Here is a 16459-nt window from a genome sequence, read left to right on the forward strand (position 1 = left end):
CACTCGGCGGCCATCTTTGAAACGCCTCTCGGGCGTGAAATTTGGTACTTAAAAATGAAATTTGACAACAACTGTATCATAAATACAGTTGCTTATGCTCAGATAGCGTTAAAGAAGCTTATTTTTCAGGCTGGAGTGCAATGGCAGTACTAACCACGTGTCTCAGAACATTGACTCTTTCTATTGATCTTTTTCACAGCAGCGCCATCTTTGATTTTTAATGGAAATGAAAGCGAGGCTGTGAGGGATAGATATACATCTCTTCAGTGGGTTATTTAATTTGTTTTTGAATTGTTCTGCTGACGAATTTTTCCAGGAAATTTCACTGGACAAAAAAACTCCAGCTGATGTAATTGAAAACAAGTCTATCCCTCAAAGCCTCGCTTTCATACCTGTCCATGGCGCTGCACTGAATAAGGTCTATAGCAACCGGAGCATCTAACGGCAGCTGCAGTGACGTGAATGCCGATTGGCTCTTTTATTTAGGAGGCGGGACTAATTCCGGCATATTGCGTATCGCACTTTCTCCCATTCATAGTAATACGAGTCTTAATATATAAAGTCTTTGATGCTGACATGGACAGACTGTATGACACACTTTATTATGTTTGTTCTTTCATAGGTTTGGGAAACTACCTTTACATTGAGGCCAGTCCTGAGACCCAGGGCCAGAAAGCCAGACTGTTCAGTCCCAGTGTGGATCCTGACACCGGACCGCTCTGCCTGATCTTCTCCTATCAGCTGGAGGATCAGGCAACACTCAGGGTCCTGCTGCAGAACAAACACCAAGAGGAAACCCTCCTCTGGTCCCTCCGTGGAGATCAGGAGCCCATCTGGAAAGAAGGACGGACCATCGTACCTCAATCTCCAAATGAATATCAGGTAAGCAGTTCAGACATGATAAAAAAGTTGAATATCTTTTAAACTGTGATGTTTGGTAAACAGAGTTCTGTCATTACAACTCTCGGGATGCATGGTAATGGATATGGCAATGTTAATTAATTTGGTCTTAGTGGAATAGATCTGCTACGCTGCTGCAGAGCAAGAACAAAGCCTTGCTACTGCCAATACGTTCACAGACATGCTGCTGCTACACATATAACATACATGAAATAACCTCCGTGGCAGATGTATACACTGATGTATAGATTGAGCTGAGGAAGGTGGAGGGCTTCTGGAGGGCACTGCAGACTGCTAACAGCAAACAATGCCAAGTATTTGAATATTGAGCAGAAAGCTCATTGGCTGCTGATGCCACAGCAACCAATCAGCTGCACCATGTAGATAACGATGTGATCGCTAACACATTGATTTAAGGACCTATCAGCCTGCGCCATCTAGAGGTTCATGACAGAACTTTGTATTTGGTAAATCTTTTCAAAAAGGACATTTAGGCTGTAAAATTAGGGCTGTCAAGTTAGCATGCACAAATTTGAGATTAATGATGTTTAAAATTATTACATTTTGTCTCGTTTTCTCAAGACAGTCTTGTTTTCTTTATTGTAAACAAATGTATAACTTATGTTGATGTAACAAAGAAAATCTGGTTTTGGTCTTGAGAAATAAAATAATTATTATAATGGTGGTGTTCAACATTTGAGATTAATTGAAGAATCTCACACATTTCACCCCAAATTGAAAAGAAAAGGTGTATTTTGTCTTTATTAACCAAAAAGTCTTTTTTGTTTGTTTTTAAGCCTATTTAAAGATAAATTAATTAAATCGTGAAGTATTTATACACCATGGTGATATTGGTTGTACTACTTTGTACTTAACATAAACAAGTAATTTATGACAGTATATTTTTTTGAACTTTAAAACAAATCACATGGGATTATAATGGAAATTCAAATAATTAAAAAGGATAATGAAATAACATCACAATGCAAAAATTCACGGTAAGAAAAACATAATTTCTTATTTTCTTTCTTTTGTTTGGAGGGTAAAATGTAATATTTTAGTGAAATTCACCCCAAAACGTGATTAATTGCTTAAATCTATTGCCCAAGTGAATACTTGTTTGAAGATTAGATGCCGTTTACTCGTAAACATTTGTTTGTTTAGTCTTGGTAAAAATGGTGACATTTTCTGTTTTCTATATGCTCATATTTCATCACACAGGTGGTAATCGAAGGATTTTTTGAGGGAGTCAAAGGCCACATTTGGATTGATAATATCCACATGAGTGTGAACACACCACTGGAGGAGTGTACTCGTAAGTCTGCACCTTTCATTTTTTTCTTCCATCATTAGTTTTATCCTTTATAATTTTGTTGTCATTTATACCGGCAACTTAAGCCAACGGCGTGCATTATCTCTACCAGATGTTTCTCCCTGCCTCGCTCTTCCTGGTTTCCTGTGAAGTCACCTTTATCTCTTCATTACAAATGGCACATATTCCAGTTCCACCATTTTCACCACAATTCGTTTAGATTCTGAAGACACTCGCTCCATAAACCTCTCCTTTTAGTGTGATCAAACCTAGCCATCACAGCCACCATCTCAAAGAGCTTCTCAAAATAGAATTTATTAACATGAAAAGAGGACACACAAAATAGTGTGCTTCATTGTTTGCCATCAAAAGCAAAATGTAGAATCAAATCTAGGCCACAAATGCCCCTGGGCTCCGATGCTAATCTATGTTTCATTATTTCCTTCGCGCTTCTCCTTCCATGTTTGTAAACAGAGCTTTTTAACGGAATTAGTTGATAGCCAGAGCCTTTGTGGTTTATGGTCTTAAGGATATCAGAATGTGACCATGTGCTCGTCGCTACTGCGATTCATGGTCCGTAACTAGAAACTCTTGATTTAGTCATTTTTGGCTCGGAGCGTTGCCGCTTGGCTCACTGTGAGGCTACGGGACTTGGTGGTTTATTTCAAATCCAAAAATTGGAAGCCTCCAGAGCTCGTGTTCCACCATGCGCCTGCTGTGATTCTTCCCAAGGCATGCTGGGAGAATTCTTATCGACCCGTCCAGTTGGACTTGCCGTTCCCGCCAAAAAGAGATCCCCGAGCTGCTGGCCCTCACGATAGTTCCTCGTCTTTCTAATTGTTTGCATCTAAAGAATTTAAGCAATCTCCTCTGTTTCTGCGTGTTCGCTCTACAAAACAAAACCTTCACAACATGAAAACAACTTAAAATTTGAAAACACGCTCTTCTGCCAACAAATTGAGAATCAAAATGCCTTATGTGATCACTGTATGAGGATGGGACAGAGAATTTAGCTGAAAAAAAAAATGCTTTTAAGAAAAAGCATTTGGAATCTGCACCTGTGTGAATCTCAAAACCTGTAAAGAACATGTACAGGTCGTATTTCATCCCAAAAATCACGGACTGTGAAGATTTTTTTCATTGTTACATTATGTTCACGACCTCATGGAATATTTGTGCTTTTAAAGATTCATTAGCAACACAGCAGGACTACTTAAAGGATCTAGAGAAGGAAAAGGGTGATTAAGAGTGGTGTAAAACTTGGAAATGGTGACCAGTTACTAGAATGGTTGATTTAAAAAACACAGATATCATTTTTTGGGGGAAAGTCAATAATTGACATAGTATTATTTAATTTTCGTTTAATATTTAGGTTTTAATAAAAAAAATAACAACACTGTACTAGATTTTTTATTATAGTAATGTACTATTATTATTAATTTAGCATAATGGGAATATGAATGAGAATATGGCAGTTGGGAATAATAAAAAATAGATAATGATAGTAATAATAATATGATAAAAAGTATTATTATTAATCGAGAATAATTGAACTTTTGAAAACACAAAAGTAAACATCTGGACACATTACAGTAATGAGAGTTTTGTAGTAAATTAATACGCTGAATTATCATGAAAATAATGCCACAATCCACAAAATCGTAATGCTATTGTATATTTCTTTTGATTTGAGGATGAAATATTTCCTGAAAAGTCTTTTGATGTCCTCTGTGGTCTCTGATGTGGGTTATTCATCATTTTATGAAGTTCAGTGCATGTTTTCAGAGTCATCAGCCTCTGATACAGTAAGGCAAGGATGTACCCCGCCGTTAACCTTACATTACATATTAACATTTTACTCTGTTTGTCTTTCTCTCTTTCTCTGTCTCTCCCCATCCTTCTCTCCCTCATCCAGAGGCTTTTCCGGCGTTCCCTCCAGACATGACCGGTGAGTTTAAACTCTCTGCCTCGGGTGTGAATGTTTGCACTTCCTGCTCTCTGCCCTGCTCAGCAGTTATTGTTAACAGGAAAGATATAGGGTTTGTTTTACTTCCTAGCATGTGGTATTTATGCAGTGAGCTGAGGAACCTGGGGTTGGGTCGGTTATTTGAGGTGACCAATCCGTTTCTGATATATTTTTTATTACCTGTTAAGGTCCCTGGGAAAGATGTCCAAACGAGGACTGTCAGGCAGCTGAGCCCTTGAGGCTCATGGCAGAGTAACGTTGTGCCACAATGTGACATGATTTGACATTCAAGGATTAATTCCCCAGAAATCATTGAAATTTTACCCTCATGTCGTTCGAAAACGTACTTTTTTGCATGAAATAATCCAGTCATTATTCGCCAAACATTGTCCCCTCTGTCATAGCTCTCAAATCTCATTCAGGTTGTGTCAAAATTGTAACGTTTGATGTCATTGACTCGGTTCATGGCCTATTCGTATCAGTCCTAACGTGGTGGGCATCCTGACAGTCTATTTTGGAGCCATCTTTCTCCCTTCAGCCTGTTAAGCAGCTATACTAACACTTGTGCAATTTTACAGTTACGGAAAACCTGGGAAACATTTCAGGGTTTAAACACTTTTAAAGAAATTGATACTATTCAAAGTCTATAGGAAATAAAGAAAGGGCAACTTCCTTTGTGACTCATTGGATGCCAAATGTCCTTATGGGATGCGAGGTGCTCTTAAATGTGGTCTGTTTAAATCTTAGTTTCGTTTGTGAATGCATGTGAATTTGTGTTTTATTGGAGACATTTGAACTCTAAGGTGCATATTTATTTATCTAGATTTGTTTTAGAATGGTTGATCCAGAGCATTAGCAGAGCAAAATAACTGCACACAATTGTACATGGATAGTTAAAAATAACTTTTTATAGAACTGTTGAATAAAAGCAATATCATAGTCGCAATCACCTGCATGCTGTAATATTTTTTTTTGCTATTGTGCTTAATCGTTTATCTGTAGCGCATTAAAGGGATAGTTCACCCAAAAATTAATGTTTTGTCCCATACCCTCAAGTTGTTCCAAACCTGTATGAGTTTCTTTTTTCAGTTGAACACAAAATAAGATATTTTAAAGTATTTTGGTAATCAAACAGTTGATGGTAGCCATTGACTTCCATAATATAGGAAAAAAATGCTATGGAAGTCAATGGCTACTGTCAACTGTCTGGTTATCATCATTCTTTAAAATATCATCTTTTGTGTTCAACACAAGAAAGAAACTCATACAGTTACAACTCATCACATTTTTAGGTGAACTATCTCTTTAATTAGTACCTGACATAGAAAATCAAATCATCAATCAAATGATTTTTCTATTGAAAAATCCTCATTCATAATCACAAACGACTAGAAAAGTCATGGGAATTGTTGGAAAGGTGTTGGATCCCAGTATTTGTCAGTGTATGCGGACACATAGACGTGAATTTTTCTTCTTCAAATGACTGCAGTCCAACAGTGAACAGTTTGATGGTTTTTACATTTGGAGCTCCATTTAATTTTTATTTTTGGTTTTAAAAATCCTTGCATTGGCAAGAATACCTAAACAAGCTACCAGCATATTAGCACCTCCACTTCCTTTTGTGAAATGAGTGTCAATAAAAGACACAGGCAGCCAAGTCGCTCTCCCTAATGAGTGTCTCAGTCATGCTCCATGGCTGAATATAGCATAACAAGATGTCTGCCTGTGCCGGGTTCTGCTCAGATGGCAGCATTGCATCAGAGACTCAGGGTATGTCTCGGAGTCCCTGGAGAACTGTTTTTTTCCCCCAAATATTCGCTTCTCACACTGTGCTTACTAATCCATGAGATAGACAAAGCAGAGCTGACAAGACCCTCTGCTTCCACTTGTTGTGTGATCATAATGTTTGTGCTATTTTGGTTTTCTTTCGTCAAGATGTACGGTTGTTTTTATTTTCAGTGTCAGAAATTGGTCAAAGCTTTTTTAAATTTAAACTCAACATGCGGCGTTTCACCTCAGCTTTAAATTCTGCTTTTTCGAGGATTTGAGGATTCAGTAGCATTGTGGTTTGTGTGAAAATTATTGCAGTTCCTTGAGTTTTACACTAGATGGTTAAATGGTTGTAATTTAACTTACAAGTTGGATGTGTGTTGTAGATGATTTCATACATCTAGCAATTATTAATAATTTTATCATGATATTGTAACTTTTTTAGTTTATTAACTAATGTTTTTTATAAATTTATTTAACTTTTTATTAATTCATTAATTAATTAAATTATTTATTTATTTGTGTCTGCATTCATATAATTTCAGTAGTAGAATTATTGATAATCAAATTTCATCAAATAAGTAATTACAACATTTTTACCTACTAAAATTGAAAACATCAAAGTGGTGCCAAAGATGCAGGTTCACTGCACTTTTCAGCCTCTCTGAATTTTATCTCCAATAATAAAAATTTAATTTAATTTAATTAATGCCATAATAATTTTTTTTGTGTGAATGACGTAAGTTTGATGGTTAGAAACATAAATGCATGTCATTATACTAATTTAAATCAAAATCGGAGCAAAACCAAAAAGATTATAACTGATTATACAGAATCAGTCTTGTATGTGGTCACATTGAGTCTCTCTTAGTCTCAGTTGCAATCCATTTATGATATAGTGATGCATCACAATATATTGACGAAGTTGGTGATGCCCAGCCCTATTACAAACTTCTGCTATAGTCAAGTATCTGTCAGTATTCTGCAATTACCAGAAGACGAACTGAGGGAGAACAGAATGCATGTGCCTCTGCTTGGCAAAACAGCCTCTTGTTTGAATGCTGCCCCAATGTACCCCTAAGACACAACGGTTTAGAGAACTACCAGCAGTTTCTGCTCTTTGAGTAGTCCTGGAGAGCCACTTGTCCCAAATCCAGCATGCAAAAAATATGATTTACAGTACGGCATCCCCACTCTCCAGGACTAGAGCCTGGCGGTCTTTATTTGCAACATGCTTGGACTCTGACTCAGGTGCCTATTTGAAAGCACGTTACATAACAGCACTGCATTCACACCCATTGTTTCACTGTACACGGTGCTATGCAACCCAACTTAGATCCCTCAATAACTGTTCCTCTACCGGAAAGCGATCATTTCATGTTGATTTCGAACAGTGAAACATGGAGCATGAAGCTTCTACCCTACGCGATCGAATGCCAAAACAATCAATACAGCATCTTTCATTAGTGTGTTTGCATTTGAACCTAGCAGTAGTGTGGCGTTTTTCACAGTTTGTATATCTCTCCACCAGGGGGAGCCCTACCTGGCAAGAGTGAGCCAACAATAGATACGCTGTCAGTACCGCCGGTTTTGCCCAACTGGTATTACATAATGGCTGGTGGAGGAGCCATCTTGTTCCTGATTATTGTCATTGTCATGGCCGTTAGCTGTCGCCATCTTACAGCCAGGAGGAATCAACCCACAATGGCCTACTACAGCCCCCACAGTGCACATCACCCAAACGGCGGCGTGCACAGGTCTGGGGTGACACCCAAATTGACTGTATGGGTTGAGAAGGGCGATGGGAATTCCTACTGGTGAGAGACCTGGACTAAAGGTTTAGAGGTTTGCCTGCAAATGCTGACTTCATGAAGGAAGTCCTTGATGAAGCAGATCTCGGACTGAAGAGTTGGAGGAGAATGCTTAAAGAACGCTCCCAGATGCTTGGATTCGGATGCATCAAGATGAACCCAACACTTCGATTTTTCTGTTTCCTCATTCTCTTCATGTTCTTTTCTTCCTTGGATACTATCGACCCTGTCTTACTGGTGTGCTCAGCTTGTTTACCACATCTAGCCAGCTCATACTTATCTGGAGGGACCTTCTCCAAGAGTGAATCTGTATCCAGCCTCATTTTGGCTGCCGAGCCAAGAGGACGTGTTATCCAATGACCTTAATGACTGATCCTGGACTGACTTTGATCCAGTGTGCTGTACTTATGTTAAATCAAAGTGGTCAGAACATTGGGGAGTTAAGAGCTGTTGTGGACATGCTGTCTGATACAACGTTTGCACTTTGACTAGTCCCTGAGATTGATCACTAGTACCTCTTTACCTTATTATAGCAGATCAAGGGAATAGACCTTTGGTGAAAGAGAGAACACAAAGCGTTCAGATAAATTAAAGCATACAGGAGGGAGCTCCAATACTGAGAATGTGCTTCTTAGCACTTTTTGAATACAACGCAAGCATGATTTAATTAGTAATAAGGGAAGGTAAAGTATTGCATAAAAGGTTTCTGCATGTAAACAACTTGAGTTAAGACTAAAAAATGGAGAGCCCACCTAAGCTGTCATGATGAACATTGCCGTTAAAGTCAACATGAAATCAAAGTTGATTTTCTTAATCCATGTTCTTGGTCTTATTGTGAGTGATTGAGCAGTGCGCATTATTTCAAAAAGAAAAATGTTTGTGTAATGAGTTTCCTTTTCCGCTTACGTATTGGTAACCTGTTTTAGGCTGCTGTTGTAGGTTATGCAGCCTTTCTAAAACCTTGTCAATATTTAACACAGTAGATTAATGCCGGTTTTCAATAACACAATAAAGACTGCTTTGAACAATGATAGATTTAAAAAAAGTAGGTTCTGCTCCACAATCCACTGAAGGCCTTTTCCAATCAATTCTTGATTTAATAAAAATTCTTCCCGTCTTACATTTTTTCTCATTTTAATTGAAAATGCATCATTACGGAATTAAAAGGATTGTGGATGTTCTTTCATGTTGACTTTAAACATTTCATTAGGCATGGTTTCATATCAATGATGTGCTAAACTTAAATGAATTGATGGTGCCACCTTTGAGTTAAGAGAAGGGGGATTGTGTAAGGGAGTCTTCGGGTTTTGTGTTCATTTCTGTGTTGTCTGTGGCAGTATCTAGGTTATTCCTTTTTTCTCACATTTTTCCCAAAAGATCCCTCAAAACTGCGTTGGCGTGTGTTATTCTGAGCAAATGCTTGCTGGTGTGGAGGCTCCAAAAACAAGTCCCATAAACAAAGACAGCTGTTTCCTTTCTCCGTTTCCATGCGATGAGGAAGCAATGAGCGCTGGGGTGGGAGAAAACTTTGTGCAGATATCAACACCTGGTAGCAATTTTGGTTCACTGAAGCATCATGAAGCTTCGAGAATGATTGGCAGTGAATGGTGTCCAAGACTGCCATGTGCTTTTCCATAGCCATGTTGAATCAATTATTGAATTGAGTTGTCATTCAGTTTTATAGGTTAAATGAATCAGTTCTGTATTAGGACAGGGTGCGCATCACAAACAAACTGTGGACGTACCATTTGATTACCATGTGTATGTGCCAAAGTATTGAAATGGTACTCCATAGTATTACCATATTACAAATGTCCAAAGCAGTAACTATATAATATTTTTTTAAAGGAATAGGTCACCCCAAAATGATAAGTCAATGTCATGTTATTTCAGACTTATAACTTTCTTTTATGAGCTTCTTTTTTCTGTGAAACACAAAATGAAAACTTAAATGTTGCTCCTTAATGTGAACATTAAACACAACAAAACTCACCATGTAATCATAAAAGTAGTTTGTATGACTAGAAGTCCATACGATGGCTTCACATAAGCAAAAATAATGCAATTATTTGCTATACAAATTTGACAACAATAACAGCAAACGACAATGGTTTTTGAATGTCATGTTATTTTTTATCCCCTTTTGCGCTTTGATTTTATAGAGAAACACAGTGTTGAAATTTTTCATCTACTTTAGTCTTTCAAATTTGAAAGAAAGTCATACAGGTTTGGAACGACATGAGGGTGAGTGAATGATGACAGAATTTCCATTTTCATGTGAACTATACCTTTAAGAAGATTCAGCAGATCTAATATCAGGGGTCAAAGTATTTCAATATAGGATATACAGAGCTGCTCAAAATGGAAATAAAAAGATAAATCCTCTTGGCTCCTCAGGGCCTTTTTAATGCCATTTCGTGAGGTGGTAAGAGATGTTTTGGCACCGTCAAGCAATGTGCTTTCAAAGCAGCCACTTTATCGCTCTTTTCTTCGATAAACTGTGTCCCCAACTTCTTTCTTCACTCTTAATATTTTTTAATTAGTTAATGGACCAGATAGCATTTATTAAAGCTGCTATAGGCGTTCCCGCCCCCGCCCTGTGCCTCTCGTCGATTCGGGAAACCACATTAATGAGTGAGAGCGTTCTCTTGAGAACACCGTCCACATGTCACCCAGCGAGGCGTCATGCCAAACAGCCATTCTTCTCGGGCTCTTAAATGCATCACATATACTGAACCGAGAAGCTTCTAATTAAGCAGAACAGTCTATTTTTCAAAAAGCGGAGGATTGCAGTTGATGCCCAATTTGGAGGGGAAATGTCCCCTCAGATTCAAATGACTCACTCTACTTTTAGACACGGGCATCTCGGGGGTTGTTGAAAAGCCAACAGCGTTCTCCTCCTCGGACGTGGGGAGTTTGGTAGAATGGATCGCTCACAATGGATCCAGTCGGGCTACCGCCTTCACATCCGTGGAGTGCAAGCTCTCACATTGATTTCTTTGCTTTTAGACACAGCAGGCTCCGACTGCGACATTTTTGGAACAAAGCAACACTGATCCATAAAGCCATTTGAAAGTTAGCTGTAGACCTTTTATTGCACCGCAAAGCTTACTTAGGTGGTGGTGGTGGTGATGCTTCTGATACAGACTATGAATTTAATCATGATGAGGGTGATGTTGATATTGCACTTTGCTTTATGAAAGTACCTTCTAACTGTGGTCAGCCTATACCTCAACTTTGAAATTAGTAAATTGTTTAAAAATGCGAATGTGAACAAAATATTTTTGCTTGATGGATTTGTGTCTTGAAAACCTGCTTTTAAAATGTGACAATAAAATCTTATTTTTCTAATCGTCACTTCTTTTTATATCCATTTATATCAGTGCAGTAATAGACACTGGCCTATTTTTGCTGCTATATTTGTGTATGCCCTTAATGTGCAAATGCTTGTGGTGTGCTTCAATTAGTAATTATGTAGGTCACATGATGTTATTTTCTGTACTCTGTAATTATGTTACAAATCTTTCGTACCTTTAATAATTTATTGCTTTGCCTCAAGTCTCAAAATATACTTATGTAGATCTCCGTCAATTCAAGACTCACGACTCTAGTACACAAGTATGTGAAAGCGAATGTGAATTGTGTAAATTAGTAAGTAAATTAGCAGGTTTGTTGAAGTCAGTTACTGTAAATCTGAATTCTGAATAATCAAATGTTGTTATTATTATGTCTGGCACAGATATTTGAAGAATGCACGCCAAGTATGTGGTACGCAAACATGTGTATGGGTAGTGCAATGAGTTAGCGTCTGCATAATTGCATAGAGTATGTTTCTGGCAGAACATTTATAGCTAGTTTGCAAATTAATAATAAGTAATATTCCTTTGAGCACAAAACACATTATATAATTTTGTATGTTTCAATACAGTGTCTTCGCTTCTATCCACAGTTAAAAAGCCAACGGTTGGAAATGGGCGTCTCTTTAACGGGAAGGACCACATAAATGCAGGTTAGTTCCCACGATACATACATTACAACATACTGCTTCCTGGCAGGCTATATAATTTAAACAAGTTTCAAAGGAGCATGAACTAGAAGTAATGAGAATCTATTGGTTTTCTTTTCCTCAAGATTTTGAGATTATAAAGCCAAAACTAATACAGATGGTTTGAACACATTTAAAGTGAAGATGAAATCAAAATCCACCCTAATTACTTCAACAATGCATGTTTTTGCTGTCTTATTGTGAATGATCTGTCAGTATGTATTATTTTGAATATTTGAATCAATTCTCAATATTTTATTCTTCTTCGATATCCTGTTTTTGTATTTATTTTCATTTTTTTTATACATCAGATTATGTAGTTAATTGGGTTTTTAAAGCCGCTTCCCATTCCGTCATTTTTCCGGAACTCCACAGCGATTTTGTGCATATATGTTTGTATGGGCAGAGCTGACATGTTTGTGTGGGTATGTACGTGTTTGTTCACACTCATATCACCCTCACCCCGCATTTCTGCACAAAAACAAAAAAAACGTCTCCGGTTATCAGACTTTCCGCCCTCCTCCTTCCTGCTATCGCACAGTTGGAATCCATCTAACTCATAAAGATGTCTTTGTTTTGGCTCTTAAATAAATAAATAAAAAGACAAGGATGAGTTAATTACCCAACCGAAATCTGTTCATCCTTACAGAGTGTCAACCCCCTCCGTCTGTCTTTATTTCACTCTCCCTGACTTCCTTTATCGAAGTATTCAATCTTTTTCTCCTTTTCCCTTATACTCTAATACAACGTAATGAAGTCTGTGTTTAGCTTACGCTCTACACAAGCTGTCAGTCACCTTGGAACCCATTTGTTGGAACTAAAGGGCAAAGGGAAATTTGCTTTAACAAAATGCAACAGATATCAGTCAATGCGCAAAATCAGCTCAGCTGGTTGTGAGTTTTGGCATCGGCTCGCTGTCAAAAGCAGCCTAATTAAGCCGAATGTAACCGCTAGCAAGCACAGGGTGCCACAAAAGAGTTTACGGCTTAGTTTTGTCAGCTGAAAACAGCCATGCCAACACCGTTCCCCCTCAGACCAGACCATTAGTTTGTTATACTGTATGTGTCATCCTCCATAGGATAATATGCAGGAAAACAAACGAAAACCTCTGTTTGGCCTCCAAAGGCTGCAATTTTGAACAAAACATGCCTACAAATACGTAATACCAGTGATTTCTAAATTCATTTACCAAAGTATATGTAATACCATAGTATGCTTTGAAGTACTTTGGAGTACCATGGTATTTACTCAAATAGTTCAAAGAATACTGTAGTACTAAAATGAAAGCATGGTAATACCATTCAAATTTTTTCACTTACAAAATGTTTTTTTGGCATGTGGTACTACTGGGGTATTTTAAACATATGACATGCTAGTTATGGGGTATACTTGAGAATATCATGTTTTGCAACAAAAAACAAATCATCATATATAAATTTAAGTTCCATGGTTTTACCATCTTATGCCATTTCTTTACCATGGTACTACTATGACGGTGTACAATTTGACACCATCACTATATTTTTAGGAGGAGATGAAACTCTTTTAAAGAACATGGTAATGCCATGGTACTTTTTCGGACATGGTACTACTGTGATATTTTGGACATGTGCTATGGTAGTACCATGGTTTTCTTGAAAATACCATGGTTTACCATATAAAAACCATGGTATGTGAATTTCACTCCTTTCTTGTTAGGGTACCATCTGATATCATCACTATTTTCAGGGGGAGATGACACCTCTTTAACGTAAACCATTGTATTACCATGGTATCATGTTCAGAAACAGAAGTTTAAGTGCATGATTTTGTTATAAACATCCTTTCAATGTGTTCTCCCTTCCTCATGTTGTTGTAGGTTTCCAGTTTCCAGAGTGGAGCACAGCCGAAACGCCATCAGAGCCTCCCGTGACACGTGTGGCCGATAAGGACAACGCATGGCTGTACTCCCTGGACCCCATTCTCCTGACCATCATCGTCATGAGCTCTCTTGGTGTTCTCCTAGGTGCTGTGTGCGCCGGACTCCTCCTTTACTGCACCTGCTCGTATGGCGGCTTGACATCACGCTCGTCCACCACCTTGGAGAACTACAACTTTGAGCTGTACGACGGGATTAAGCACAAAGTGAAGCTCAACCAACAGCGCTGCTGCTCTGAGGCTTGAGGAGAACAGATGGGGAGATATCAAGTATCCTAAAATGACCTCAAAGTAACCCGATTTGACTCTTTGAAGAGACGAGCCTCATCTCTTAGTATTCCTGGAATGCATGTCCATCTCAGCTGGAGAGCTCCTAGACTAAACTTCTCCTGGAGCTTATTTTCCAAGCAGTCATGCTTACTTAGCTCTGACGCTGCTGCCAAGGACTTCCTCGTCTTTCACTGGATTACATAAAAAATAGAGCATTTGGTGCCACAAGAGTGATACCCTTTCCATGGCTCAGCCTCAAAATAAATGCTGATACATATCAATGTTCTGCTATTCCAAAAAGATGAGAGAATATCAGCAAAGATTTCTAAGATGGGAGACCTGAGGCTGGACTTTCAAGCCACAAACTTCTTTCCCCCATCATTCCCAAAAGTACATTTTGTGGCCTAGGTTGTGGTGCATTGTTTTTAAAAGGATTTGATGGATTGGTTTAATGTTGCTTTATTGTTTTTTCGTCACAGAGAAGTTCAGTAGCCCAGGGTGATTATACGTCATCATTATTGTGTGTTTACAACCCATTGCTTTAAGCCCACCATTTTGTTTCTCTTGTCAATCTGACAGTTTGGAAATGGAAAAGTAAGACAGATTAAGGAGCGAATGGTTCATAGATTTAGTTTTAGGCACTGTGTGTTTGGTGAATTGTGTTCTGGGAAAAAAGTCACCACACTTGTTTGACTAAGGATTTTGTCAGTGCAACCTATGGATTGCTGTAACTGGGAGACAAAGACTGCCAAGCTAATTTGTTAGCTTTGAGCTAGCAAACAGGCATTAAATAATGTGAAACAATGCTTTAGAGGCAGACACTTAAGGGATGGGTTTGAAATACAATTTCTCTCATTTTTACTCTGGGCCTTCATGAATGCTACAGTTATTGGCTCAGAGATGTTCAGGTCCACTGTTAGTATTTTGTAAAAGAAAAGTTCATTTTCAAAAATAGACTAAAATCTAAACTGGTTTGCTGTGTCAGTCATGTACAGTATATCTTGGCTCTTGGGTCAAACAGATATTTTTTACACATCAAAATTTTAAAAAGAGTTAAAGTAGTTTAGATTTGGATCAATTTGAAGCTAGAAAAAAAAGTGTATACATAAATATTTAATATATTTTTTTCAAATCATTTTTGAGTGGCCAGGATGAGTCTTAGAAGGCCTGTCAGTGGTGAAAAACATGAATTAAGCTAAAATAAAATCAGTATTAAGTTGTTTTTATTTTAGGTTATTCTCAGACCAGTTAGGACCTAACACAGAGCCTTGAGGAACACCAATACTTTCAAATATACATCATACAGCACTTTCCTTTGTTTCATTATCAATTGAATTGTAACCCTCTTTTACTCTGTTTTATGTTTCCATGCTAAGGCTTTATGTTAACAGGAGACAGGTTTGGTTGTAAATCTGCTCCCCTGTGGTTTTCAAAGACTGGGAAAAGGTGGAACACAGATGCTGTAAATCTTTACCTACTTGCTCAGATGGGATTCTTCACCCTCTAAAACTAATTGTTGGAGTTGGTGAAAGTAAATGCACCCAAAGCACACTACACCTCTGCAGAATAAGACACGTTATGAGAGTCTGGGATCTTCGATATGGAGTTTTAAGACACTGATAGGCGAGCTTATATGTTTCTACTGAACCCTGCTTGATCCATGTACTCCTTATCTTCTTGAAGACTCTTGCTACTGGACCCCTGGACTTTTGCAAGTGCCTTGGAGCTAGTCTGTTCCAGCCTCGGCTCTGGACCTGAAAAAAACTGCTTTGGAGCTTTTGTCTGTCTTAAACAGTCGAAATACTTGAGAATCACAGCACTGGGTATAATTCCAGTCTCTCTTTGGACACTTTGTACAGAAATTGTGCTTTTTATGATGATGATTATTGTTATTATGATTATTTAATAAAGGATGGTTAACATAGTGGGTTGATGTGCTGTTGAATACTCCAAGGTGGATCCAAGAGGGACATTCCAAGGTGACTGAGTTGAGATGTTTTACAGTGCGTCTTTATTTTCTAGGTTACAAGAGCAAAGGGTAATGGGATTGTTAAATGATTAGGTAGACATTGCTCAACACACTCACACACATGCAATTGATGTTACAGATACCAGACCACCACATAACGTACCTTCACTGACAACAAAATAATTTCACCAATAGAACCTTTGACTCCAATAAACATCATCAACACATTAAATCCCAAATACACACAAACTCCCTCACTCATTCTCTCTTTCCAACTATGTCTGCCACAGTTTCTCTCATCTCCCCATGGGCTCCCATTAGCACGGACCTTCAGTCGCCTTCATTTAGGGGCTCACAAGATCAAAGCTTTGAAGTGCCTTACTGTTCCACCCCCTAAAGTTCCCTTCATCCCTCCACCTCATCCAACCACCCAGTTGCATCCATTTAACTATTTCTCAGCTTCCTCTCTGCTCCATAGTGTGCCTGCCTTTGCCTTAAC

At 38.2% G+C, this 16459-nt stretch overlaps 1 protein-coding gene across 2 annotated transcripts in view; it reads left to right on the forward strand.

Annotated features, from left to right (window-relative positions):
- The window catches only part of nrp2a (neuropilin 2a), a 70221-nt gene extending 54306 nt beyond the window's left edge, over positions 1 to 15915 (forward strand). Inside the window, exons 13-17 of one of the 2 annotated variants that reach the window (XM_077205380.1) lie at positions 623 to 882; positions 2122 to 2215; positions 4128 to 4160; positions 11709 to 11768; positions 13663 to 15915. In XM_077205380.1, the coding sequence (XP_077061495.1) occupies positions 623 to 882; positions 2122 to 2215; positions 4128 to 4160; positions 11709 to 11768; positions 13663 to 13967 (752 nt within the window). In that variant the 3' untranslated portion in view covers positions 13968 to 15915. Of the gene's footprint in view, positions 1 to 622; positions 883 to 2121; positions 2216 to 4127; positions 4161 to 7479; positions 11117 to 11708; positions 11769 to 13662 lie in introns of those variants that run through there. The other variant, XM_077205381.1, reaches the window with a different exon arrangement.
- Positions 15916 to 16459: the final 544 nt, after the last annotated feature.

The sequence above is a fragment of the Siphateles boraxobius genome, unplaced genomic scaffold (assembly GCF_051911475.1).
Source record: "Siphateles boraxobius isolate OS27281-9 unplaced genomic scaffold, OSU_SipBor_1 53, whole genome shotgun sequence".
Taxonomy (NCBI): domain Eukaryota; kingdom Metazoa; phylum Chordata; class Actinopteri; order Cypriniformes; family Leuciscidae; genus Siphateles; species Siphateles boraxobius.